Below are 27,986 nucleotides of genomic sequence, written 5' to 3' on the forward strand. Positions count from 1 at the left end.
GTGAGTTTATTGTGGTGTATTTGTACAACCAAGGGCCTTGTGAATATTTATAATGGACTTTTCCCCAACTAATGCCAATTTAAGTTAATAAGTATTGTAATGGTTAAACATTTTTTCTAGGATATAAAATAAGCATGCTCTTTCCTTTTATAGGTATTTAATGGACTCCCTGGTGGCTCAGATGGTAAAGAATCTGCCTACAAAGCAGGAGACCTGGGTTTGATCTCTGGGTTGGGAAGATCCCTGGAGAAGGGAATGGCAACCCATGCCAGTAGTCTTGCCTGGAGAATTCCATGGACAGAGGAGCCTGGTGGGCTACAGTCTACAGGACTGCAAAGAGTTAAACACGACTGAGTGACTAACACTTTCACTTTTCCTTTTATAAGCCTTGGTTCATCAATTTACTTCATCCCATTCTAATTCAGTGAAAATCAAATGAATGCTTTCTGTGGGCTAGGAGGTGTGTTTAGCACTGGGAATCCACAGGAGAGTCCTGCTGGAAGAAAATATCTGCTGATTTTATTGTGTAGGATAATTATGAGAAATCACACAAACTAGTATTTTTGAAACATTTTTTCTAAATCTTACACTAGTATAAAAATTTAAAGTTTTTAAGAGTTTATTTTTGTTCTTATTTCTGCCTTCAGACTGTTTCAGCTAGACACGCATCTATTAAAAAAAACACATTTGATTTTTGGAGGATACATTTTATTTGTGGTTTATGGGGAATCAGGTTCTCATACTGAGAAAGATGTGTTAACACAAAATAAGTATAGAATTCAATTCCAATAGTCAAGCTTTTATCAGTAACTAGTCGTTCTGTATCCATAATGTGGTTTTAAAACTGCTATGTTGAGAAAAAGTTGCCTTTTTCTTCATTGTTTTTATTTCAGTTGTATACATCATTTCACACTTTTGAAATGTTCACTAAGATGAAATCTGGCTTCACCATTTTACTGAAGTAGAAAAAGTCAAGTGACCTTGATTTCCTACTTTATGCCAAATGTCTCTCAAAGGTGATCATCACAAAACACCAGTACTTCTGACTCTTTGTAATGCATTATCCTTAATTGACATTGACATTCTATAGAAGAAGTTTATGCTTTCATGATTTCCTGAAAGTAAGTTTGTCATCTGTTTGTAGGCAAAAAGTTCTTCAAATTCCTTGGGTTTTTAAAAGCTACCACCTGAAGGATAGTTTATCAGTTACCTTTTTAACCTAGTAATGTTTATCACTTTCACATCTAAAATGAATTTAAAATATGCTCATTTTTCATATAAGTAGAGAAAGCTCAAGATAAGGAACTTAAAATCACTGACTTGAAACTCACTGTTGGGGGAAAAGCCATACCCATCAAGAAAGCAATTCGTTATCATTTTCAATACCTCTAATTGCCAAACTGGGACCACTGATGCCTTACTGTACCAGTATTTTAACTTTGGCTTTTTGCCTCTGAAAGATGCAGACAAGTCTCTATCACCATAATTACTATTATTTCTTGACAAAGATTATGTCCAAAACCCTCTGCAAGGTACAACCGCCTTTGACCAGCACTGAGGAAGTTATATTACTCAGACAGTCTATCCTTCAGACGCAGAAAGAGATGAAACTGGACTGCAAGGAGATCAAACCAATCATTCCTAAAGGAAATTAGTCCTAAATATTCATTGGAAGGACTGATGCTGAAGCTGAAACTCCAGTACTTTGGCTACCTGATGCGAAGAACTGACTTATTGGAAAAGACCTAGATGTTGGCAAAGACTGAAGGCGGCAGGAGAAGGGGATGATAGAGGATGAGGTGGTTGGATGGCATCACCAACTTGATGGACATGAGTTTGAGCAAGCTCTGGGAATTGGTGATGGACAGGGAAGCCTGGTGTGCTGCAGTCCACGGGGTCGAAAAGAATTGGACATGACTGAGCAACTAAATTGAATTAGAAGCAGCAGCTTATTTGGGATAAGCAAAGGGTTGCCTACCAAAACCAAATTTTTTTAAACAGATCAGTTCTTTCAGAATCTACTTTGACTTACATAAAACTAGCCATCAGACAGCAGATCCCACCCATCTTGGCTTTGATATTTTCCTTGAATAACACCCTCACCCTTCCAAACAGATTTCAATGCTAATTTGGTCTGTTATCAGTATCACTCAGGGTGAGAGAGGGTTTTTTTAAAAACAAAATTTATTTTTAATTGAATGATAATTGCCCTACAATATTGTGTTCAGTTCAGTTCAGTCACTAAGTTGTGTCCAACTCTTTGCGACCCCATGAATCATAGCACGCCAGGCCTCCCTGTCCATCACCAACTCCCGGAGTTGACCCAAACTCATGTCCATCGAGTCGGTGATGCCATCCAGCCATCTCATCCTCTATCTTCCCCTTCTCATTCTGCCCCCAATCCCTCCCAGCATCAGAGCCTTTTCCAATGAGTCAACTCTTCACATGAGGTGGCCAAAGTATTGGAGTTTCAGCCTCAGCATCAGTCCTTCCAATGAATATTCAGGACTGATTTCCTTTAGGAGGGACTGGCTGGATCTCTTCACAGTCCAAGGGACTCGCACAGAAAAACTGTACAAAAAAGATCTTCATGACCCAGATAATCACGATGGTGTGATCACTCACCTAGAGCCAGACATCCTGGAATGTGAAGTCAGTTTTTTGTTGTCTTCTCCAGCACCACAGTTCAAAAGCATCAATTCTTTGGCACTCAGCTTTCTTCACAGTCTAACTGTCACATCCATACATGACTACTGGAAAAACCATAGCCTTGACTAGACGGACCTTGTTGGCAAATAATATCTCTGCTTTTTAATATGCTGTCTAGGTTGCTCATAACTTTCCTTCCAAAGAGTAAGCATCTTTTAATTTCATGGCTGCAATCATCATCTGCAGTGATTTTGGAGCCCCCCAAAATAAAGTCTGACACTGTTTCCACTGTTTCCCCATCTATTTCCCATGAAGTGATGGGACCAGATGACATGATTTTACTTTTCTGGATGTTGAGCTTTAAGCCAACTTTTTCATTCTCCTCTTTCACGTTCATCAAGAGGATTTTTAGTTCTTCTTCACTTTCTGCCATAAGGGTGGTGTCATCTGCATATCTGAGGTTATTGATATTTCTCCCGCAATCTTGATTCCAGCTTGTGTTTCTTCCAGCCCAGCGTTTCTCATGATGTACTCTGCATATAAGTGAAATAAGCAGGGTGACAATATACAGCCTTGACGTACTATTTTCCCTATTTGGAACCAGTCTGTTTTTCCCTGTCCAGTTCTAACTGTTGCTTCCTGGCCTGCATACAGGTTTCTCAAGAGGCAGGTCAGGTGGTCTGGTATTCCCATCTCTTGCACAATTTTCCACAGTTTATTGTGATCCACACAGTCAAAGGCTTTGGCATAATCAATAAAGCAGAAATAGATGTTTTTCTGGAACTTTTTTGCTTTCTTGATGATCCAGCAGATGTTGGCAATTGATCTCTGGTTCCTCTGCCTTTTCTAAATCCAGCTTGAACATCAGGAAGTTCACGGTTCATGTATTGCTGAAACCTGGCTTGGAGAATTTTGAGCATTACTTTACTAGCGTGTGAGATGAGTGCAATTGTGCAGTAGTTTGAGCATTCTTTGGCATTGCCTTTCTTTGGGATTGGAATGAAAACTGACCTTTTCCAGTCCTGTGGCCACTGCTGAGTATTCCATATTTGCCTGGCATATTGAGTGCAGCACTTTCACAGCATCATCTTTCAGGATTTGAAACAGCTCAACTGGAATTCCATCACCTCCACTAGCTTTGTTCGTAGTGATGCTTTCTAAGGCCCACTTGACTTCACATTCCAGGATGTCTGGCTCTAGGTGAGTGATCACACCATCGTGATTATCTGGGTCATGAAGATCTTTTTTGTACAGTTCTTCTGTGTATTCTTGCCACCTCTTCTTAATATCTTCTGCTTCGGAGGGCCGTTGGCAGGGGCCTGCGGTACGCCGCTTCAGTGAGGGGGCTCGACAGTGGTCACTCGGCTTGTTGCTTTTCTGGTCGCCACTCCCCCGGCCGGCCGGACAAAAAGACCCGCCAGTAGCGCGGCACCGATTCCTCTCGGGCTTGTGGGCGCTGCTCTGAGCAGCGTCATCCTTTATATCAGAAAGCTGGCGGGCACTATGGGGAAAAAACAAAACAAGAAGAAAGTGGAGGAAGTGCTAGAAGAAGAGGAAGAAGAATATGTGGTGGAAAAAGTTCTAGACCGTCGAGTGGTAAAGGGCAAAGTGGAGTATCTCCTAAAGTGGAAGGGGTTCTCAGATGAGGATAACACATGGGAGCCAGAAGAGAATCTGGATTGCCCTGACCTTATTGCTGAGTTTCTGCAGTCACAGAAAACAGCACACGAGACAGATAAATCAGAGGGAGGCAAGCACAAAGCTGATTCTGATTCGGAAGATAAGGGGGAGGAGAGCAAACCAAAGAAGAAGAAAGAAGAGTCAGAAAAGCCACGAGGCTTTGCCCGGGGTTTGGAACCAGAGCGGATTATTGGAGCTACGGACTCCAGTGGAGAACTCATGTTCCTAATGAAATGGAAGAACTCTGATGAGGCTGATCTGGTCCCTGCCAAGGAAGCCAACGTCAAGTGCCCGCAGGTTGTCATATCCTTCTATGAGGAAAGGCTGACGTGGCATTCTTACCCCTCAGAGGATGATGACAAAAAAGATGATAAGAATTAACTTTCTTGAATACCAGCCCCTGTCACATCTGACTGTGGGTTTCAAGTGGGGAAAGAAGGAGTTCTCCTTGTCTTGACACCATGAAGGTGGCTTGAGAAGATGTCCTTTGAAGAGCCAGTATAGTTTCTGTGCCCTACAGCAGCCCAGGGCTTCAAAGCCGCTCCATGCTGTACAGTTTGCACACCCGTCCCGGTGGAGGGGAAGGAGGGTCAGTGTTTCAAGGCAACCCGTTCTGAACTTTGCTGAAAAAAAAAGCAAAGGGCCTTCTATGAAGGACAAAACATAGAATGGGATGTGGGAGAGCAAGAGATACTGTAGATCTTCAAAGAGCATCTCCACAACCCACATAGCCTTCTTCCCGATAGTGTTAACTCTGCATTTTTACAGCGTAGCATGTGTGTAGTTTTTGGCTATTACTGGTGTATTATTTGGGGTGGGTGGGGTGGGGTGGGAAAGAAGGGAGATGGGTTAGGATCGTTTTTGTTAAAATTTGGGGAAACGGTGAAACAAAGGAAAGGACAACTAATGATGATTGGGTTCAGTGTCCAGAATATTGTATCCTTTCAAAAAATGTCATTGGCAACCTAAATGAGGACTGAGAGAGACTGTTTAAAAGCTGTGAATGCCTGAAACTTAGAAGCCAAGGTATTCCCCTGCCTGAGCTTAATGCTATTCCCAACAAAGGAATAAGAAGCTACCAAAGCTGCCATTTTGGAGATGGAAACTGGTTGAGGAGGAAAAGTCTTATTGGAGTGTATACACAGGCAGATCATTCTGTCTTAGAGGTGCTACTCATGAAACTGACAAGAAGACCCTTTCTTTTCCTATTGTGAAGTTACAAATATCAGCTTCTCCATCCAAGCCACTGGTGAAATATTTAGGGAAGGGCAGAGAGTGGTATAGGAGCTAAGTGAGTAGGGAAAGACAAGGGCCGGTGCTCATAGGGTGGAAAACTCTTGGAGCCTCTGTTTTTTGAACTTTGAAACCATTGGTGGCAGGGTTCAGTCACTGACAGCACAAGTTCAAGAGTTGAATGATTTCAAAAGCCCTGGTCTCAGGAGAAGGTAAATTTTCATACTGGGGCAGTGGTTCACTTTAAAACAAAACAAGTTTTTTAATCCTAAGAACTAACTAAAATCCAAAACGCTGTCTTGAGTCATGAGATCCATCAGTTGTTGACATCGTCTTGATCTGCATCTAGAACTCCATTGTAATTTTTAGGCGTGTGTTAGGTTTTTGTGGAAACTTTTGTTTAAATGTAAACTTCATATCAACACTGTCAGTTTTTTGTCTTAATAAAACTATATAGATTTATAAAAAAAAAATCTTCTGCTTCTGTTAGGTCCATACCATTTCTGTCCTTTATCGAGCCCATCTTTGCATGAAATGTTCCCTTGGTATCTCTAATTTTCTTGAAGAGATCTCTAGTCCTTCCCATTCTGTTGTTTTCCTCTGTTTCTTTGCATTGATTGCTGAGGAAGGCTTTCTTATCTAGTTTCTGCCAAATATCAACATGAATCAGCCATAGGTATACCTATGTACCCTCCCTTTTGAACCTCCCTTCTACCTCCCACCCCATCCCACCTCTCTAGGTTGTTACAAAGTCCCAGTTTGAGTCCCCTGAGTCACATAGCAAATTCCCACTCTTTACATATGATAATGTATATGTTTTCATTCTAGTCTCTCCATATATCCCTCCCTCTCCTTCCTCCCCCCTACCCCACGTTCATAAGTCTGTTCTCTATGCTGTGAGGTTGAGAGAGGGTTTTGAATGTTGTCAGTTTTTCTCAGTAATTATGAATTACCTCCTACTACAAAAGCAGAAAATCATTCTGTAGGAGAGAAGATTGAGTTAAAAAAACATGTGAAAATATGTATTCCCTTAGTATTTGTGAAGAGAAAATTACTGGCTTTACTTCCTGAACTTATTTAGGCACATGTAAGTCCTGACTTGGAGACAAGCAGAGGGCTTCATGACCATTTCCCATTCTTCAGGCAGCACAGTCATCGAACGAGATATGCACAGCTTCTGCCTCCACTGTTGTCTCACCGAACACAGACCTTTTTTTCCAAGTCTCTAATTTCTTCCCCAACCTCAAACATGCAACACACATGTACTCCAAAACCAATCTCTCTTTCTCTTACTCCCCACTCCCTTCCCACCTCTCTCTCTTTTAAAGTGTTTCCATAGAGGGAGTCCAGTTATAGTGGCATCAAGGGAAGGTGTGAAAGAGTCCAAAATGTTATCATAGGCAGAATTACATCTGGGAAGAAGCAGAAAGTTATGAAAAATTTCCCTTGGGTTGATTGGCTAATTGTGGGGAAATGAGCTTTGCATTTTTAAAAGCATTCCTTGGGAATGCCACTCTTGGTGTATCCCTGACTTTTTTCAAACTTTAAACTTTTTATTTTGTATTGGGGTATAAATGATTAACAATGTTGTGGTAGTTTCAGGTGAACAGTGAAGGGACTCAGTCCTATATATACCATGGACTGTAGCCTGCCAGGCTCCTCTGTCTATAGAATTCTCCAGGCAAGAATATTGGAGTGGGTAGTCAGTCCCTTCTCCAGGGGATCTTCCTGACCCAGGGATAGAACCCAGATCTCATGCATTGCAGGCAGATTCTGTACTGTTTGAGCCACCAGGGAAGCCATACATGTATCCATTCTCCCCCAAACTCCCTTCCCATCTAGTCTGCCACATAACACTGAGCAGAGTTCCCCATGCTATACAGTAGGTTCTTGTTGGGTATCCATTTTGAATATAGCAGTGTGTACATGACTATCCCAAATTCCCTAACTATCCCTTCTCCCTGGCAACTATGTCATCACTGTCAGTTAAGAGGTCTCATTCATTCTAGATAATTAGTGGTTCTGACAACAGTGATCTTTATTTAAAATAATAATGTATTAAGAATGAAGAGAAATAGTATAATTTCAAGGGATTTCTTTGGGTGGGGAGGGTGGAAATCATTCTCCACCTGGGTATATCAGTTCAGTTCAGTTCAGTTGCTCAGTCATGTCTAACTCTTTGCAACCCCATGGACTGCAGCATGGCAGGCCTCCCTGTCCATCACCAATTCCTGGAGTTCACTCAAACTCATGTCCATCGAGTCGGTGATGCCATCCAACCATCTCATCCTCTGTCATTCCCTTCTTCTCCCACCTTCAATCCTTTCCAGCATCAGGGTCTTTTCAAATGAGTCAGTTCTTCACATCAGGTGGCCAAGAGTTAAAAGAAAGTACCAGTTTTTTTTTCTTGCCTTCTACAATCAGGATTTATGCAGACCTTTTATTGGGTGGGATGGTAGGAGTTTAATTCATGACATTTCTTTATTCATCCATACATCATGGATCACTGTCACAGCATTGGAAGTACTTGTGGGAGGGGTGAGCTTCTTGTTCTGAAAATGGAGAAGTGGCTCCTATTGGATCAGCCTTACCACAGAAAACAACTTGAAACTCTGGACATGATAAAAGAAAAATTGACTTAAAGTCAATGGAGAATAACTAAAATCAGGCAAATTTTAAAGGAGAGTATACAATTGAAAGTAGAAAATGGAATAGGGTAAGTTTCCCTTTTTACAGCTTTTTTTTTTTTTTTTTTTTTGCTGAGGGCAGGCTACAGTCAGTCCCAAGTAAGGTGACTAAAACTAGCATCTGGAAAGTACAAGAGAAATATCAAAGAGGAGACACTCAATAAAGGGAACTCCAAATTCTACATATAAACTCCATCCTGAACTATGCCTGTGCAAGACTGAGGCAAAACTAACTGAAGAAAGACTCCAGCTGCTGCTCACTAAGGAGGAGACATGGTTTGGATTTCAAGTCCTGCCAAGTCAACTGCCCATTAAACCCTTTTAAAAAATCAATATTCTCTGAAATAACACAACAGAATCTACAGTCTGAACATCCCATTTTTCATAAAGTCCACAGTACTAGACATGAACGAACAGAAAAATGTGACCCAAACTGAAGTGAAAAAGGCGATGAATGCAGATGGACCACAAGACCAGACACTATACTTAGCAGAGATTTTATTGGACTCTATTATTTAAAATCTGATTTCTTCAGGTATTTTGGGTTTCCAGCATTTTTGTTATTCTCTGCCTTCCCACACTTGTTCAGTCCATTCTGCAACTTCTTGGGAAAGCACTTTAAGATTTTCCTGAAGATGAGCAATTTTGCTCAATCCACACATTATTTGCCTCTTATTCTGAGATGCTTTTAAGATGTCTTTGGTCTCAATAACTTGCAATCGGAGGGATTCTGATGATTCTTGGAGTAACCGTGTCTGTGCTTCAAGGCGAGTTATTATCATGGTATGAAATAAAAGTTTAGGGAACTTACTTTTAGGTTCAAGAGAGTCCCCAGATGAAGAGGTGAAACTCTTCATACCTTTGTGAAATACGGCCAAACACAGAGCTTGTAACTTTAGAGGACTGTCTACCTTTGGAGGTGGCTTCATGGTTTCATAGGCTTGTGTAAACAGGCTAGTCTTCTGACTAAATTTGCCATATTCTTCAGCTTGGTCAGTAAGTTGTTGGGCCGCCTCTGCCGCCTGTTTTTTATTTTTTAGAGTACATAGTCTCTTTACTATAATAACAACCACAGCAGCATACACCAAGATCTCCCAGGAAAACTCCAAGGTTCTTGGAGCTTGGGTCAAATATCTGGAGAACACCATCAAAGCACCATATAGTTGCTCCATTACCAGTTGGAGAAACATGTTTATGACAACCAGCATACCATCCATGGCTCCAGAGGACACTGCAGCTCTATCTCTGACTTCCAGTCTCCTGTGGGCCACAAGTGACCACAGAGATCTTGTAGAATGTTCTGATTCTTACCTAAACAAGTGCCTGGCAACAAGGACAGAGCCAATAGGAGGGGCTGAGAGGAGGAGGCAGCAAGGTTCTATAAAAGAGTACCCTAAGATTGCTCTGCTCTCCAGAAGAAACAGAGTCACATTACTCATACCCTGCACTTAGCATTTGGAAATGTGGAAAGAGCTGATGGTTGCCAGAGGAGGCCAGCCAATGAGTTCCGACCACACTAGTTCCCACCTGACCTTACAACAGACCTGGGTCTAGCCAGTCCCATGCCAACACTCCCTTGAGCATGTTAGGGCATAATGGTGATAGATGCTGTAGTATAGGACTCATGGGCCCACATCTTTGGGTGAGGATCATTGTCCTGATTTAAAGTTTCCTTGGGCAACAAGGAAGTCTGACCTTGCTTAGTCTCATCAAAGATAGTAACTAAGAGAGCTGTTTTTCAGTTGTAAGGACCTGGGAAAAATCAACTGGAACTGGCAATGTCCTAATATTTCAGGATTTTCTGTGGAGCCAGTGTTTTCCTATTTAATCCCAATGTCCTGGAAGACAATGACTCTCCTCTAGTGCTGACTCAGGAATCCCATCTCCACCCCTCACGTGGCCCTGGCTCTCTCCAGCACACGACTCCCAAGGTTGACCTGGAGACAGTCTCTACTCCATTGAGTCATCTTCAGAAGAGAGGCCTTTCTTCCCAAAAGGGAGCTGGTCCTACTTCTAGCTGAATTTGTCATCTTTTATTTTTTTAAAAACTACATCTCACTCTCCCTGTATTTCTCTGGCAAACTCTGCTCCTTGTCCAACACTTGGGATTGCCATGGGTGACTCATCCCTGATATTTTTATTTGTATTATTATTTTTCATCCTCAATAATTTTACTATGAGGAATCAGTAGGCTTGTCAGCCAAATTCTGCTTGGGGGCCTTAGAGGGTGCTGGGCTGCAGGTCTTCCCATGGATGTGGAGAATAGATGTTTTGATCAATGAGGAGAAGGCAGCCAAATGCCTAATGTAGTGATTTTTAAAATTGAGATAATGTTTTATTGGACTTCCCAAGTGGCACTTGTGGTAAAGAACCCACCTGCCAATGCAGGAGATGTAAGAGACTAGGGTTTGATCCCTGGGTCGGGAAGATCCCCTGGAAGAGAGCATGGCAACACACTCCAGTATTCTTGCCTGGAGAATCCCATGGACAGAGGAGCCTGGCGGGCTACAGTTCAATATTATATAAGTTTGGGGTGTACAACATTATATTTCTACTTCTTTATACACTATGGGGTCGCACAGAGTTGGACACGACTGAAGTGACTTAGCAGCAGCAGCAGCAGCATACACACTACAGTGTGCTCACCACCAAAATTTTGATTTCTACCTGTCACTATACAGTACTTTACCCATATCACCTTCCTTCCCTTCCCCGCTAGTAACTACTATTCTGTTCTCTGTGTCCACATGTTTGTTTTTGTTTGGTATGTTCACTTTTTTTGGGGGGGGGTTGCTTTTTTTTTTTAATATTCAACATACGAGAGAGATCATATGGTATTTGTCTTCTCTGATTTATTTCACTCAGCATAATACCCTCAAGGTCCATCCATGTAGTCACAAATGGCAAGATTACATCCTTTTTTATGGCTAAGATAGTTTTTTTAAATATAAATTTATTTATTTTAATTGGAGGCTAATTACTTTACAATATTATATTGGTTTTGCCATACATCAACATGAATTTGCCATGGGTATACACATGTTCCCCATCCTGAACCTCCCTCCCCATACCATCCCTCTGGGTCGTCTCGGTTGCACCAGCCCCAAGCATCCAGTACAGCTAAGATAGTTTTTCCTTGTAATAATTTTAAAAGGAAGTGGTCATTTTAGAGTTAATAACCTGTTTGGGAAGAGAATAAACTCAGTCACTGTTGGGATTTAAAGAGAGGGAGTGATTAGAGAGGATTTTAGACAGAACTCTTTCAGTTGCCAGTTACATGTACACCACTGGAAGTAGCTTAAGTCAAAATAGAAATCTGGGGTGCAAATAGTGGAGGTTCACAGAATGGGAGAACTGTGTGAATCAGGGAATCCTCTGGAGCCTTGAGTCAGAAGCCACTCCTAAGAGTTACTCTGTCTCTTGTTCTTGATTCAGGAAAAAAAGAAAAACCTCTGGGTGTCTGTGGGTTAGCTCTACATTCTCAGGTCTCTATGAGTGGTAGGAACATGGCTGCCAGTATCTCTAGTAGACAAGGAATTTAAATCAGCTATTATAGCTCTGATGAAGGTCACAGGAAGCAGCTGTGGAGGTTTTCCCAAGAAGGCCCCATGTCTATGGGAAGTTATCAAGCACTTCCTCAACTGCCTCCCCCTGTCTTGCTTGAGAATCCAAGGCACTCAGGATTATGACTATAAGCAGAAGCCACGGGATTTACCAATAGCTTCTACAGCAACCACCAATATGTACAGTTCTATTCCTTGGAAGGGGCTCTGCCAAGGGAACTCTAGTGTGTCTGTCTATGCAGTGACATCTCAGCCTGGAATCTATGGACTTGGTAAGTCAGAAGCCATTGTTCTCTGTAACACCGAGGGATTCCTGAGGCCATCTCTGGTATCAGAAGGTAGGTGGTAACCTTGCCTCACAGCTGCAGACTGCTTATCCTTGTACCCACGGCAGGCCGGTATGGTGACTCTGTGATTGAGCATAGACAGTGATACATACAGAGAGGTCAAAGTAGAACAAACATGGTGCACTGATAAGATGGTGGAATAATCAATTTAACTAGGCAGAGATTACTAAGATGTCCATGTAAGCAAGTGTGGCAGCCCATGGGTTTGCTCTCGGAGACAAGAACCACCACATAGACTGAAATAAGCTCACTGGCCTGGGCATACCCTCCAAACCACTGATTTAGGCACATATCAGACACCTGACCCAGAGAAGGCAATGGTACCCCACTCAAGTACTCTTGCCTGGAAAATTCCAAGGATGGAGGAGCCTGGTAGGCTGCAGTCCATGGGGTCGCCAAGAGTCAGACATGACTGAGTGACTTCCCTTTCACTTTTCACTTTCATGCATTGGAGAAGGAACTGGCAACCCACTCCAGTGTTCTTGCCTGGAGAATCCCAGGGACGGGGGAGGCTGGTGGGCTGCCGTCTATGGGGTCGCACAGAGTCGGACACGACTGAAGTGACTTAGCAGCAGCGCAGATGCCTGACCAGATCGGTGCTCGAAAAAAATCTGTCATGTTTCCAGTGAAGATTTAAAGAGTATCTTTGATAATCCAGTGTTTAAGACAGTGCCTAGTACATGGTAGGCACCAATATCTGTGGAATGACTAAGCCAATACTCTAGGGGAAAAAAGTGCTGTCTGAGTGAAGAGATGATGATGACAATCATGGGATCAGCATGCAGCAAGTGTTTGCTCTATGCCAAACATGGAGCTAAACAGTTATATGAATTATCTCACTTAATTTCCCCAGCATGCCTACGAGTTAGGTTCTATTATTGTCTTCATTTTAACATATGAGGACAGTGAGACACAGGAAGTTTCAAGAGATGTATAATCTGTTGTTTCTGCATCCTTTTGGCTACTTGATCCACTAAAGCTGAATAATAAAGAGCATAAACTGGAATCACGGCTCCCAGAGTCTTGCATGGGCGTGTACCTCCAAATGGGACTTTGCAGGTAACCATTCCACTAGGTAAGACTGGAGTCCCCTAAAACTGTGCTCAGTAATAGAAAATGGAATATTCATGAAGACACTGAATGAAAACACAAAAACCACACTCAAATAATAAACCGGGGGACAAGTTATTATACAGCAGAGCTGAGAGCTGCTGGGGTGGGGTGGGATGCTAGTGGGATGCCAGGAGAAACTCTTTTAAATGCCAGGAGAAACTATCATAAAGAATGCTTTTGAAGCAGAAATGAAAGGACACTTCCCTACAAAGGCATTGGAAAGAGCATAAACCAAACAGCTGAGTCACATACTACAAATTCCAACTGCAGCTCTGAAATAAAAAGAAGCTTTCAAAGAGATGGTGGGAAAAGATAGGCCTTTTCTGTCGTATCCAGTGGCAAGTTCAATCAGCAGTAACGTCACAATCAGCCACAGACTCGAGTCTAGAGGCTGAGTGGTCACCGAGGGAGCACCCCAAGGTCGTTCTTGGTACTTTTTATAAACAGAATGCTAAAGCATTGAAAACTAACTTGGCAATAGGGAAGAGAGGACGGAGACCTAGATTTACTTGACTTGAATGATCTGTACTATCAGAGATGGCAGAGATTTAGATGCTTGCATTGAAATCAACACGTGAAACTTCCTGCCATAATAAGTATGACTTTAGTGTTTATTTCTGCCTTTCATACAAGAAAGGCTTTGAAGGCCAATGCAGTACAAATGCGAAGTAGCTTTAGGCAAGCATTGTCCTGTGCGGCTATAGGGTTATAAATCATTTGGCACTGGCTCTCACACTAACCTGGGACAACTCTGATCACTCTAATTTGGCAAAACTTCAGTTTCACACAGCACTCTAGATCAAGGACCAATCATTTTTTTCCTATAAAAAGCCTGTAAAGATAGTAAATAGTTAAGGTTTTTCAAGACTTATATTGTCTATGTTGCATATTCTTCATCATTTCTATTTTTTTTAAACCCTTTAAAGTGAAAGAAATTGAAGTCGCTCAGTCGTGTCTGACTCTTTGCGACTCCATGGACTGTAGCCTACCAGGCTCCTCTGTCCATGGGATTTTCCAGGCAAGAATACTGGAGTGGGTTGCCATGCCCTTCTCCAGGGCATCTTCCCAACCCAGGGATTGAACCCGGGTCTCCCGCACTGTAGGCAGACGCTTTATCGTCTGAGCCACCAGGGAAGTCTAAGTCCCTTTAAAAATATACAAAACATTCTGAGCTCAAGAGCCATACAAAAATAGGTCACTGGCTGGATTTGGTCCTCAGGATACAGTATGCCATCCCTTTACTAAATCACTGAGAAAGTGGATGTGTGGGTGAGAAGTGTGCATTGAGGTATATACATAATATACCTAATTGAAGAGACACATGCTTTCACGTACATGTTAAGTATGTGAATTTTCTTTTTTTCTCTTTTCCTTTAGAAAATAAATTCTTCTGGTGCAGAGACTTCACTAGCATTTTTACAGTTCTCCAAAACAGCAAGAAATGAATTCTACACAAAGCAGATCTCAATAAATACACACTGACAGACTACTATAAAGAAAATAGCCTATGTTAACAGACCATGGCTGGGGAAAATCTCAGTTTTCCTTTTTCAGAAGAAAAAATGCCAAGTTTTCTTTCTACTTAACACCTAAGGATATGTGATGTGTGTTGTTTCAGTATATGTGCACCTAGTAACACTATTATCATCATCAATATCAACAGTACAATTTTAACATCTTATTTCACGTATTATGGTTTTCAAAACACTTTCTATGCATTATCCTATATTAGTCTTGACATCAGAAATACTATGCATTTTCACAGATAAAATTTCCACATTAAGAGAAAATATTAAACAGATTTCAAAACTCCAAATTTCCCAGTGCCAAAATTTAACTAGACTAACAGCTCAAAATCTACTATCTAGCATGATAAAGAACAAAGCAAAGAAATATGAAAGATTTTTTTATGTAATTATCTGAGTATCTAATTTGATCAAGGAAAAGGACTGAAGAGCTCAGAAGACAAACTATATATACGAACTAGAGTCTCACAAACTTTCCATTTTCTAGATCTTTTTTTTTTTTTTGGTTATACTTTTTTTAAAATATAAATTTATTTTAATTGGAGGTTAATTACTTTACAATATTGTATTGGTTTTGCCATACATCAACATGAATCTGCCACAGGTATACACATGTTCCCCATCCTGCAAAATCTGGTTGGGTTTTTCTGCCTCTGGCTTTATTTATTTATTATCACTGCATTGAAGGGCCATGTATTCTCATCATGCATTTTTAAAAACTACTGCTGAGACATTTTCACATTCAGTACTGTAATAAACATTTTATTATTGAACTCCAGTATGTTCTCCTTCCTTCTAAAGATACCTGAAGTTATATATCACTGGGGATAAAAATATAGTCTTCTTGCTGCAGAAAGTTTTTATTTACTAGAGTTCAAAATGCCAGCATTATGAGATAAGCTATTATACAAGATGTTGACAAGAAAAGTCAATATGCACTACCCAGTTTATGCTCCACATTTTTTTGTGCTGTTACCCATAGTTGGGGCATGCGGTTCTCATAAACTTCCCTTCAAATTGCCATCTCATTCCATTTATGGCTTCAGAGGCAATTTTCAAGGTTGAGAAATGAAAGGAATGGGACACAGTGATAGGACAACTCTATCTCATCATTATTCTCACTTTGTGGTAGTTCTTGGTCTTACTCTGGTACTAACTTTACCAATGTATCTTTTTACCCAGTTCTACAGTCCAGAAATTCATGTGTCTCCTTCTTTTCTTCTGTCCCCAAAGGTACATAAGAAGTATGTTTGTAATATATACTTATAAACCTTTTACACAGTAGAAGTTCTCAGTTGCTTCCCAAACTAAATAAATACCCGTTTCTTGTTTTCAACAGTTTTTGTAATTTTTGTTTTAAAAATTGACATACAATTGACACATAACATTATATTAGTTTCCTATACACAACAATATGATTAGATACCTGTATATATTGAGAAATCTCACCACAATGAGTCTAGATAACATCCATTGCTACACAGTTACACAATTTTTTCTTGAGAACTTTCCAGATCTACTCTCTTAGCAATGTTCAAATTTGCAATATAGTGTTCTTATCATGTCTGTATAGTACATCCCATGACTTAATCTTCTTTATATCTTTTAACTACTTTCACCCATTTCACCTAAGCCCCACTCCCTGTCTCTGACAAGGTCTTTCATAACTCAGTGATTCTTGCTATTTAAGTTAGGAAATGGAATGAGATGGCAATTTGAAGGGAAGTTTATGAGAACCGCATGCCCCACTCCAGTACTCTTGCCTGGAGAATCCCATGGAGGGAGGAGCCTGGTAGGCTACAGTCCATGGGGTCATAAAGAGTTGGACACGACTGAGCAACTTCACTTTCATACATAAACCTGGTAAACCTTGTAGATCTTGAAGGTAAAGTTATATCCTGAGAAGAGTCTCACTATCAACTGCTGATAATGGATATAAGTTGAGTTCAGAATCTATTAGAGGAATGAGAACAAATAAACCACCAATAGTCTTTTCCCATGCCATCACCCATTTAGTACAGAAGAGGCATATCTAGGATAAACACCTATGAGATCATTCTCCCTTCTGTCTCTTCTTTTCATTTCTAAAGGTGACCTCAGTCAGGGCTCTGGGTCCATTCCAGAAGCTGTGACTTCAGATCTTCAGAGTGAAACATCCACAAGTCATATCATATTTTTCTTGCCATGACAACTATATAGCTTCATTTTAATGTGCCATTATTCTAACAAAGTCTCTCTTTGTTCTAATAAGTAAAAAAGGTGAAGAACATCTTGCCACATTCATCTCCAAATAACCTTTCCACTTTGTTGGTATGATTACATCATGGGCATCTGAAGGCTTTAGGTTTATTCTTCATTTATCAGCTTAGTTCATGTGTTTCCCTTTCCCAGAATCCCTCTTCTTCTGCATGTCTTCCAGTCCTTCAGAGCCTAGCTCCACATCAACCCTCATGGAAACTTCAGTATCAGTTATCTATCATTGCATAACATTCAGCCCAAACTTAGTGGTATCAGAAAACATTTATTATGCCTGAGATTTTATGGGTCAGGAATCTGGGCAGGGACCACCAGGGATAGATAGTTTTCATTCCACAATGACTAGGGTCTTAGTTGGGTGGTATGAATGCCTAGAGAGGCCTGTGATGGCTCAGTTAGGGTCTTATGTCTGAGGTTTCGGTTGTGGCTACTGGCTGTCTGTCTTCCTTATCTTGCACATCACCTTTGTTGCAGCTGGAATGTCTAACAAACCTTCTCCATTTTCATGTCTGGTGTCTCAATGGCTAGAATGCTGAGGCTAAAGAAATATGTTTTCATGTAGCCTTTCCATGATGATGCTGATGCTCCAATACTTTGGCTACCTGATCTAAAGAAAAGACTTATTGGAAAAGACCCTGATGCTGGGAGCCAGACATCCTGGAATGTGAAGTCAGGTGGGCCTTAGAAAGTATCACTATGAACAAAGCTAGTGGAGGTGATGGAATTCCAGTTGAGCTATTTCAAATCCTAAAAGATGATGTTGTGAAAGTGCTGCACTCAATATGCCAGCAAATGTGGAAAACTCAGCAGTGGCCACAGGACTGGAAAAAGTCAGTTTTCATTCCAATCTCAAAGAAAGGCAATGCCAAAGAATGCTCAGACTACTGCACAATTGCACTCATCTCACACGCTAGCAAAGTAATGCTCAAAATTCTTCAAGCCAAGCTTCAACAATACCTTAACTTGAACTTTTAGATGTTCAAGTTGTATTTAGAAAAGGCAGAGGAACCAGAGATCAAATTGCCAACATCCATTGGATCATCAAAAAAGCAAGTGTTCCAAAAATCCTGCTTTATTGACTATGCCAAAAACTTTAACTGTGTGGATCTCAACAAACTGTGGAAAATTCTTCAAGAGATGGGAATATCAGACCACCTGATCTACCTCCTGAGAAATCTGTATACAGGTCAAGAAGCAATAGTTAGAACTGGATATGGAACAACAGACTGGTTCCAAATCGGGAAAGAAGTATGTCAAGGCTGTATATTGTCATCCTGCTTACTTAACATGCATAGTACATCATGAGAAATGTTGGACTGGATGAAGCACAAGCTGGAATCAAGATTGCCAGGAGAAATATCAATAACCTCAGATATGCAGATGACACTACATTTATGGCAGAAAGCGAAGAAGAACTGAAAGGCCTCTTGATGAATGCAAAAGAGGAGAGTGAAAAAGTTGGCTTAAAGCTCAACATTCAGAAAACGAAGATCATGGCATCTGGTCCTGTCACTTCATGGCAAATAGATGGGGAAACAGTGGAAACAGTGGCTGACTTTGTTTTTTGGGCTCCAAAATCACAGATGGTGACTGCAGCCATGAAATTAAAAGATGCTTGCTCCTTGGAAGAAAAGTTATGACCAACCCAGACAGCATATTAAAAGCAGAGACATTACTTTGCCAACAAAGGTCCATCTAGTCAAATCTATGGTTTTTCCAGTGGTCATGTATGGATGTGAGAGCTGGACTATAAAGAAAGCTGAGTGCTGAAGAATTGATGCTTTTGAACTGTGGTGTTGGAGAAGACTCTTGAGAGTCCCTTGGACTGCAAGGAGATCCAACCTGTCCATTCTGAAGGAGATCAACCCTGGGATTTCTTTGGAAGGAATGATGCTAAAGCTGAAACTCCAGTACTTTGGCCACCTCATGCGAAGAGTTGACTCATTGGAAAAGACTCTGATGCTGGGAGGGATTGGGGGCAGGAGGAGAAGAGGATGACAGAGGATGAGATGGCTGGATGGCATCACTGACTCAATAGATGTGAGTTTGGGTGAACTCTGGGAGTTGGTGATGGACAGGGAGGCCTGGTGTGCTGCAATTCATGGGGTCACAAAGAGTCGGACATGACTGAGCAACTGAACTGAACTGAACTGAGTGACAAAGAATTGATGCTTTTGAACTGTGGTGTTGGAGAAGACCCTTGAGAGTCTCTTGGACTGCAAGGAGATCCAACCATTTCATCCTAAAGGAAATTAGTTCTGAATATTCATTGGAAGGACTGATGCTGAAGGAGAAACTCCAATACTTTGGCCACCTGATATGAAGAACTAACTCATTTGAAAAGACCCTGATGCTGGGAAAGATTGAAGGTGGGAAGAGGAGGGGATGACAGAGGATGAGATGGTTGGATGGCATCACCAACTCAATGGACATGAGTTTGAGTGAACTCCAGGAGTTGGTGATGGACAGGGAGGCCTAGTGTGCTGTAGTCCATGGGGTCACAAAGAGCTGGACACGACTGAGTGACTGAACTGATGCTGGGAAAGACTGAGGGCAGCAGGAGAAAAAGACAGAGGATGAGATGGTTGGATCACCAACTTATTGTATGTGAGTTTGAACAAACTGGGAGATAATGAAGGACAGGAAAGCCTGGTGGGCTGCAGTTGATGGGGTTGCATAGAGTCAGACATGTGAACTACAAATTGGCACTTAGCAAAAGCATTGCCAAGGACTGAACAACAAAGGCATTAGCCATCTGCTTCTAGGGAGATTGAACCCCATGCTGGTATAGCTGGTGACTTCAACAACCCCTGGGGGAGTTCAGGGTGGAGTGAGGCACTCTGTGCTCCAGGGAATGTGGTGGGACTGGTCTTTATATAGTTAGATGTTTTTAGGAACAGATTTTATTATCTCAATCTTTGAGATCTCAATCTCAATCTCCTCATATCTAGGAAGCACTAAATCCCTTCATGGTGACATCAGATCCTCATGACTAACAGAAACATTTTGTAAAATGAGAGATTCGTGGTATTGAACTCCCCCTTCACCAAAACCTTATATATTGGCTTTCCCCCACTGCCACTTTGGAGCAGTCTCTCAGAGCTGAGATGCTGCCTCCCAGGCTGCAGTCCTCATTTTGCACCAAGTAAAACTTAACTCACAACTCTCAAGTTGTACATCTTTTTTAGTCGACAGTTATGGTGACTGACGAAGTGACCCAGAGTGGACTTCCTTCCTCCGACTGGACTCCACAAGGAACTGGAGCTTTGGTACCAGCAGCAACCCCTTGTGCCCATCTGCCTCCTCAGGGAGTGCAGACGAATTGGGGTCTCTCCTGGTTCTCAAATCTCCCATATTGGTTGAGATTCTGAGTTTTATTTAGTGGTGGAGCAGGTTACCTGCCCCCTCCCAGTAGGAAAGATACTGGGTGGGGCCTGGGTGAAACATCTGGGGCATACCCACTCATGGCCTAGACACTGAGTGGGGCTCAGCTGAAAGATACAGAGAAATTCCCACCCAGGCAAAAGATACTGGGGGCGGGGGCTGGCTGAAAGATGCCAGGAGAATTGCCCACCCAGTGGAAAGACACTGGGTAGTGGGGCTCAACTGGGGAAAAAAAAAATCGAGGAATAACTGGGGCTCGGCTGAAAGATGCCAAGGTTGCTCCATTGTAGGTGACTGAATGGTCTTGGCTGAGTGGTTAAGAGGCTGATCTGACACTTCCTCAATTTGACTGCCATTATAGAATTTGTCAGGGTAAAAGCGAGGAAAATAAATGAGAGCTTTGCTCTAAAGAAAAGGAACAAGACTCCTCCCAGCCAGTTTTGGTATTCTCAGGTGACTGAGAAATTTATGGGAGTGGTGGAGGCCTAGTCCTCATACCACGCAGTGGTCCCATAGGGAAACCCACTCATTAATTAAAATACTTGCTCGTCTAGGGGTTGCACATAAGAACTGGCCATTCAGCGACCTGAGAAGCCATGGTGGTCTTACATTGCCAGAGGCACAATCCGAACACATAAGACGAACTGAAACGACTCTGGGGTGACTCCTGGAGGAGTTAAAGCTCACAAGCAGCACATGGGCCCACTACACAAGTTCACTAGCAATTTTTATGCCTGAAAAATTCAGCTTAAAATGGGAAACAGAATCTCTCAAAAACAGAAACAAAGGGGTGTCAGAAAGCCAGCCTCTGACTAACACTCCAGCCAGATTCATGTACAATATGTACGGACCTCATACTTGCAAGTACCTAGTTAATTGGGGAAATTATATTAAAAGAGATCTCAACCTAAAATGGCCAAATTGGGGTTCTTTTGATATTCTAAAATCGATATTTTTGCACACACATTTAGAAAAGGCCAGCCGTGCTTAATTTGACTGGTATCTAGAAGCTTATAAAAGAGGAAATGGTAGAGTAACTTCTTTGCAGAAAATCAACAAGAAGTTGCTTGAAACTATATCAAAACTAAAAAGGCTGCTAGCACTGACTTTGCCAGGTCACAGGTCTAGTGGAACTGGGAAGTCACGTTTGGTGTTTATGCCATTTGGCTTTTGATTTCTGGGCGTTACTTTACCATCTTTTTGGGGCACTCCTGCCACCTGGCTCTTAATTTCTGGGCATCTCTTTGCCTTTTGTTTCATTTGGACTGTGACTCCTGGCTGGCGAAGTTCTGGTTTGGTTTGTTGGTTTGATTTGAGTGCACAGACATCTAGTACAAACTGCTTGAGTTAATATGGGAATTGCTCACTCTAAGATTCCACACTCCACCTGGGAACCCCTTGGGGAAAAAAAAAAACAAACACATTTTTTTGACTGGTCAATCTATAGCCATGACCCACTGACAAGAAAAATGGCCTAAAAATATTAGCTCTTTATTGACATAAGATAGGAAAATGGACTGAATTTCCCTTATGTCCAGGACTTCCTCCTGTAATCAACAGCCTGGGGCTGATCAAACTAAGACTCCCCACTTCCCCAAGGGAAAATCCTTGCTGGGACCAATCTGTCCTTGATATTAGGGCCAAATTGAGCACTATCTGATCTAAATTTTGGCTATAAAACTATGATCACAGAAAAAGATGATTTTTTAACAATGTGGTCACAATATTCTTTAGACTCCAGAGAAAGCTTGAAGAAAAAAAAAATCTGTATAAATATTTTTGCCCTGAGGAAATAACTCCTTCTATACCTTTATACCAGAGCTCTCTGGATCACTTATCTAGACTCTCTCTAATTCCTGAAACCAAAAGGAAAAAAAGGGGGAATAAAGCCTTTTAAAATCTTATTCCAACCATTTTTTACAATTAGTGTGTTTTGTATTGTGATATCTGATTCATAACTAAGTTTGGAAAACAAAGCTATAGGATCTCTTGTGTCTATCTGGAATATGTATGTTTCAGTGTGTGTCTTTGTTTTTTGGATAATATTGCTGATATCTGTTTGTAAATGAGCTGTAATCTAATTGGCCTTAAAAAAAAAGTAAGCACTTACAAATAAAATAATTCTAAACACAGGAGAAATTAACCTAAATGAATTTTAGGTTCATGTGAACTGGAAAATATTCAGTATTAAATACCTGATAATTAATGTTTGTTTATTGATCTAACTAATGTAGACATGTCTAAGAGTAATTAACATTAAGCAGAATATTTTCATTGTACCTAGGTTTAATATAAGTTAAATATTATTATATGTTACAAGTTTGTCAGCAAGGAAATTACCTTGAGTGAAGAAACTTCTAAAAAATGTAAATGAGATATGAGCTTTTAGATAAACTCTATTAAGAATAATTATGTTTTAGGAATATCTGTCTAAAGTAGTCACTCCAGATTGGGGTAACTTGAATTTCTAAGGGTTGTGCTAAACTAAGTGTTGGAAATCTAGGTCATTTCCAAATAAAATAAGATTTTGAAACATTTACTGCTGCTGCTGCTAAGTCACCTCAGTCGTGTCCAACTCTGTGTGACCCCATAGACGGCAGCCCACCAGGCTCCCCCGTCCCTGGGATTCTCCAGGCAAGAACACTGGAGTGGGTTGCCATTTCCTTCTCCAATGCATGAAAGTGAAAAGTGAAAGTGAAGTCGCTCAGTCGTATCCAACTCTTAGCGACCCCATGGACTGCAGCCTACCAGGCTTCTCCATCCATGGGATTTTCCAGGCAAGAGTACTGGAGTGGGGTGCCAATAGCCTTCTCCTGAACACTAATTTTCTCTTACAGAGAAACTAAAGAGATTTGGGATTAAAAATGAATGATGTTTGGTGCCATCCTAAAATGTTCTCTCTAAGAAAGCAATGGTTTTAGAAATTATCACTGGTATTTATGCTCACCAATCTATAAAATGCTAATATAAAAGTCAGTTCTTGGTTGCTTAAGGGAAGTAGGAAGTGTGTTTTCAGTAAAGAAGATATGAGGAATGGAATTGCATTTTGTGAAAGGAAAAGGAAGTAAGCCTGACTTTCGGATAGAGGAACGCAGTAATGGGTACAGAAAGTGATAAAGTTTGTGAAAAGTGAAACACGAGGAAAGAGTTTTGTATATGGTTAGGACTAAGTTTAAAATAAAGTTAATTAAGTTTACCTTAAAGAAAGCTGGTGTAAAAATTTGAATTTAACTTTTCTGTTACGATAACACCTTTTCTTCAGATTCTGAACTGCCTTTAATAATAGATTTAAGTTTATCTCTTAAATGGGTGTTCATTTGTAGGACTGATGTTGAAGCTGAAACTCCAGTACTTTGGCCACCTGATGCGAAGAGCTGACTCATTTCAAAAGACCCTGATGCTGGGAAAGATTGAGGGCAGGAGGGGAAGGGGACGACAGAGGATGAGATGGTTGGATGGCATCACTGACTCAATGGACATGGGTTTGGGTGAACTCCAGGAGTTGGTGATGGACAGGGAGGCCTGGTGTGCTGCAGTCCATGGGGTCGCAAAGAGTCAGACATGACTGAGTGACTGAACTGATGGCATCTGAAACCCACAATGTTAAAAAACGCAACTTTTGTAATAATACTGAGGATCATTCCACTGATCTTCCTAGAAAAAGGACCTCTAATTTCACTAATAAGAACATGAAGGAGGTTAAGAAATCTCCAAAACAGTTGGCTGCTTACATAACTAGAACAGTTGGACAAGCTGTGAAAAGCCCAGATAAACTATGTAAGGTGTATAGAAGAAAGAAAGTTCATCATCCTATTCAAAATCCTTGTTACAGAAAAAAGCAACCCCCTAAAAGTGGGGGCTGTGTCATGGCAAATAAAGAAAATGAACTGGCTTGTGCAGGCCACCTCCTTGAAAAATTACAGCATGATGTCAAACATATTTGATTAACTCCAGTGATTCTGGTTCTTCACAGACAGAAAGCTCATCATCAAAATATAGTGGCTTTTTTTCTGCGGTTTCTCAGGACCATGAAACAATGGCACAGGTTTTATTCAGCAGGAATTTGAGATTGAATGTAGCTTTAACTTTCTGGAGAAAGAGAACTATCAGTGAACTTGTAGCATATTTGATAAGGAACGAGGACCTTCGAGTTGTCGTGGATTGCCTCCCTGTGCTCACCAAGAGTTTACAGGAAGAAAAACAGTACATCTCACTTGGCTGCTGTGTAGATGTGTTGCCTCTAGTAATGTCACTACTTAAAAGCAGATTTGAAGAATATATAATAATTTGATTTAAACAGGCTTCAAGCAGTCATAAAAAGGTGGTGGTCAGAACTATCATCCAAAACAGAAACTGTGAATGATGGAAATATTCAGATTTTAAAACAGCAATTAAGTGGGTTGTGGGAACAGGAAAACCATCTTACTTTGGTTCCAGGATATACTGGTAATATAGCCAAAGATGTAGATGCTTAATTATTACAGTTGCATCGAGAGACCTCATCTATAGCATTTGGCTATTCAAAACATCCCTGGACTATATGATTTCCCCAAAAATATCCCATCTGAGAACTATGGAAGAAATCAAAACCATTTTTTCCTTTAAAAAACCGCATAATGAAACCACTAATGAAATGCTACCAAGCTACTTCACACTGAAGTGGAAAAAGATCCAGAAGGACCAGCTTCAGCTTCAATGAGGTGAAAGTGCACTACGAGATTGTTCATCTTTGCTGCATTTGGGATTTATATGGTTATTTCGCAATATTGTTTAAGAAGTACTGGGTCTTAATGCAATCCTGCATAAGAATATACTATGTGAAAAATAAGACAGGACTTATTTCTAGGAATCACAAAGACCAATCATCATTACTTTTTTTTTTAAAGAATGTGTTTTAGAAGAAAACACTTAAATGTGTGCAGCTACTATTTTATGTTGAAAAGACTTTGAAAGTTTAAACCATTATAGAAAATAATCAGTACTAAAAATTTTTTGTTGACACTGAGATACTCTGTATGCAAACTGCCTTAATTATTAATAAGCCAATGTGTATGATACCAATATCTGTTTAAGAAAAGTGAAAGCAACCATGCTTCTGGCATGATAAAATCATGGAATTAAATCAGAGGTTTCCATTCATGTAGAATGTTGTTGTTAAAACTTATTCCACACCATTCTTAAAACTTGAGAATATTTTCAGTATCTCTGATTTTTTTTTTTTGCCAGAATCATGTCATGTATGTATGTATGTTATTCCTATATGTAAGAAAAAGATGAATCTTTATTTGTATGAATGCTTAGCTGGAAATGTCTATGGAACTGACTAATTTATATTCACTATTATATATAGATTTCTGATATTTTCAGTTCTGTATCATTGAAGTTTTCTTCATTTGAGGAAATTCACTAAATATTTCTAAAAAAAAAAAGAGTGTAAAAAGGCCATCAAAATAGTGGTAGAAAATAGTTCCAATACTTATAACTTAGAAAACCTCTTATCTTAAGTATGTTTTAAAAGCCACTATAAAGCCCTAAGAAAAAGAGAGACAACCCAATAGAAAAATGAGTAAGATAATTGAATGGGTACTTCACAAAACAGAATTACATAATGGCTATTATGTCATGCCTTTTATAAACATATAAGAGAATTTAAGCCTCATTAATCAGTGGACACAATATGATATCACTAGTCACCCATTAGAATAGGTAAAGTGAAAAAAGATGGAAAACAGAGAATATGAGGATGTGCAGAAGCTGGAATTCTCATATACTGCTGGGGACAGATAGACCACAAGCACTGTGGGAAACAGCCTGGCCTTCCCTATGAGCTGGCAATTCAACTCCTTGAAAATAAATAAACCATAGTTATATGCCGCAACATGGATGACTCTCACAGACAGAATGCAGAGCATGAAACAATCTATGCTGTATAATTCCACTTAAATATAACTGAAAAGAGTCTTCCTAGCTATCTACGGTATTTAAGTGAAGTGAAAGTGAAGTCGCTCAGTCATGTCCGACTCTTTGCGACCCTGTGGACTGTAGCCCACCAGACTTCTCTGTCCATGGGGTTCTCCAGGCAAGAATAGTGGAGTGGGTTGCCATTTCCTTCTCCAGGGGATCTTCCCGACCCAGGAATCGAACCCACGTCTCCCGCATTGCAGGCAGATGCTTTAACCTCTGAGCCACCAGGGAAGCCCACGGTATTTAAGGATTCATGAATAAGCTGAAAAACTATAATGAAATACAAAGAATAGTTATCCTAGGAGTCAGGGTAGTGGTTATTTTTTGGGGGAAAGAAAGTCATAGGAAAAATGAGGGTGACTTCTAGGGTCCAAGCGATATTCCATTTCTCAGACTGGCTGGTGGCTACATGGATGTTTGATGAGAAACTGTTTAGCAGCACATTCATGCTGTGTGCATGCTCTAGTAAGCATGCTCTATTTGATAACTAAGAAAATTAAAAATTAAATTTGAAAAATTATTCTTGTTTTTTCTTGTGTTGTCTCTGGATATGTGCCACATTTTATATTACTTTATTATTATTTTTTCGCTTCTGAGATTGGTCTTCCTGGCTAGCTAATTGCAAGGGGTTCCTGTAGGTGGGGACGGAACAGATAACATTCTAGTTTAGCTGGTTTTCCCTGCCACTCTTATCACTTGCTGTAAAATCTGGTTGCCTCCTAAAAATAAGTCTTGCTCTAATGATTCTCCATGGAGCCTCAACTGCCTGGTTTCTGTGAGCTAACTGAATCCAACAAGCAGCAGGACCTGGGAGAGGGCATGGAGAAGAATCCTGCTACCACCTGGGTCTCTCACAGTCTGCATTCGGTTTTACAAAGGAAAGTAGCTTTTGCCCTTCGGCATGCATTCCCCAGTCTTGCTAAGTGTCTTTTCTGTAAGTGATTTCTGAGAAATGCAGTGAGTGCGGCCACACTCACATCAGAACATAAATCTTAGACATGAAAAATAGACCTAGGGGTTGATTTTGTCTCAGCTCTTCCTAGCTGAACATGGGAAATTCCTTCACTTCCATGTGAAGTCCTTTTTACAAGAACTTTCCCAACCATTGCAAGTGTATTTTTTTATTTAGCTAATTCTATCACAGAGAAATTTTCAATTTACTTTGAGAAATTTACATTTAAGAAAAATGCAATGTATCTACCATCCAGTAACTGACAGTATATAACCACCAACAAAGTGCATATTTTTTCCCTCTTTATATTTTCTTGCAGGTTTCTTATTGAGAAGAGGCTAAACTGAGACCTAGAAGAATTACATTTAGAACATTTGATTGTTTTTCTTTTCAAAGAAAAACATGTTCGTTAAATCCTGATGATAGTAAAAGAGCAGATGTAAGAAGAGAGCTAAATGTTAAGACCTTGCTCTGCATGGAGATTCTCTTGTTGCACATTATTGTTTGTTTAATCTAATCTTTTCTCTAAGTGTTCCCTAAAATAGAATAACTTTCATTGTAAATATTGGACTGGTGGGCCACACCATTCCTTTGATTAAAAGAGTCGGGGGTATAATGAGAAGAAGCTATTA

General features: G+C 40.6%; 1 protein-coding gene and 1 pseudogene across 1 annotated transcript; both read left to right on the top strand.

The window, feature by feature from the left end:
* The first annotated feature begins 3,954 nt into the window (after nucleotides 1-3,954).
* LOC120882326 (chromobox protein homolog 1-like) lies at nucleotides 3,955-6,035 on the top strand. The gene has a single exon (XM_040266302.1). It carries the CDS (start codon nucleotides 4,153-4,155, stop codon nucleotides 4,708-4,710), a length of 558 nt encoding a protein of 185 aa, XP_040122236.1. The 5' UTR covers nucleotides 3,955-4,152; the 3' UTR covers nucleotides 4,711-6,035.
* Nucleotides 6,036-24,019: 17,984 nt separating this feature from the next.
* Nucleotides 24,020-24,982, top strand: LOC120881694 (annotated as a pseudogene).
* The last annotated feature ends 3,004 nt before the right edge of the window (nucleotides 24,983-27,986 follow it).

This window comes from Oryx dammah, unplaced genomic scaffold, assembly GCF_014754425.2.
Source record: "Oryx dammah isolate SB20612 unplaced genomic scaffold, SCBI_Odam_1.1 HiC_scaffold_23, whole genome shotgun sequence".
Lineage (NCBI taxonomy): Eukaryota > Metazoa > Chordata > Mammalia > Artiodactyla > Bovidae > Oryx > Oryx dammah.

Bases quoted from the DNA above. Each gene is read 5' to 3' on its own strand.
- LOC120882326 (XM_040266302.1), top strand. From the start codon at position 4,153: ATGGGGAAAAAACAAAACAAGAAGAAAGTGGAGGAAGTGCTAGAAGAA.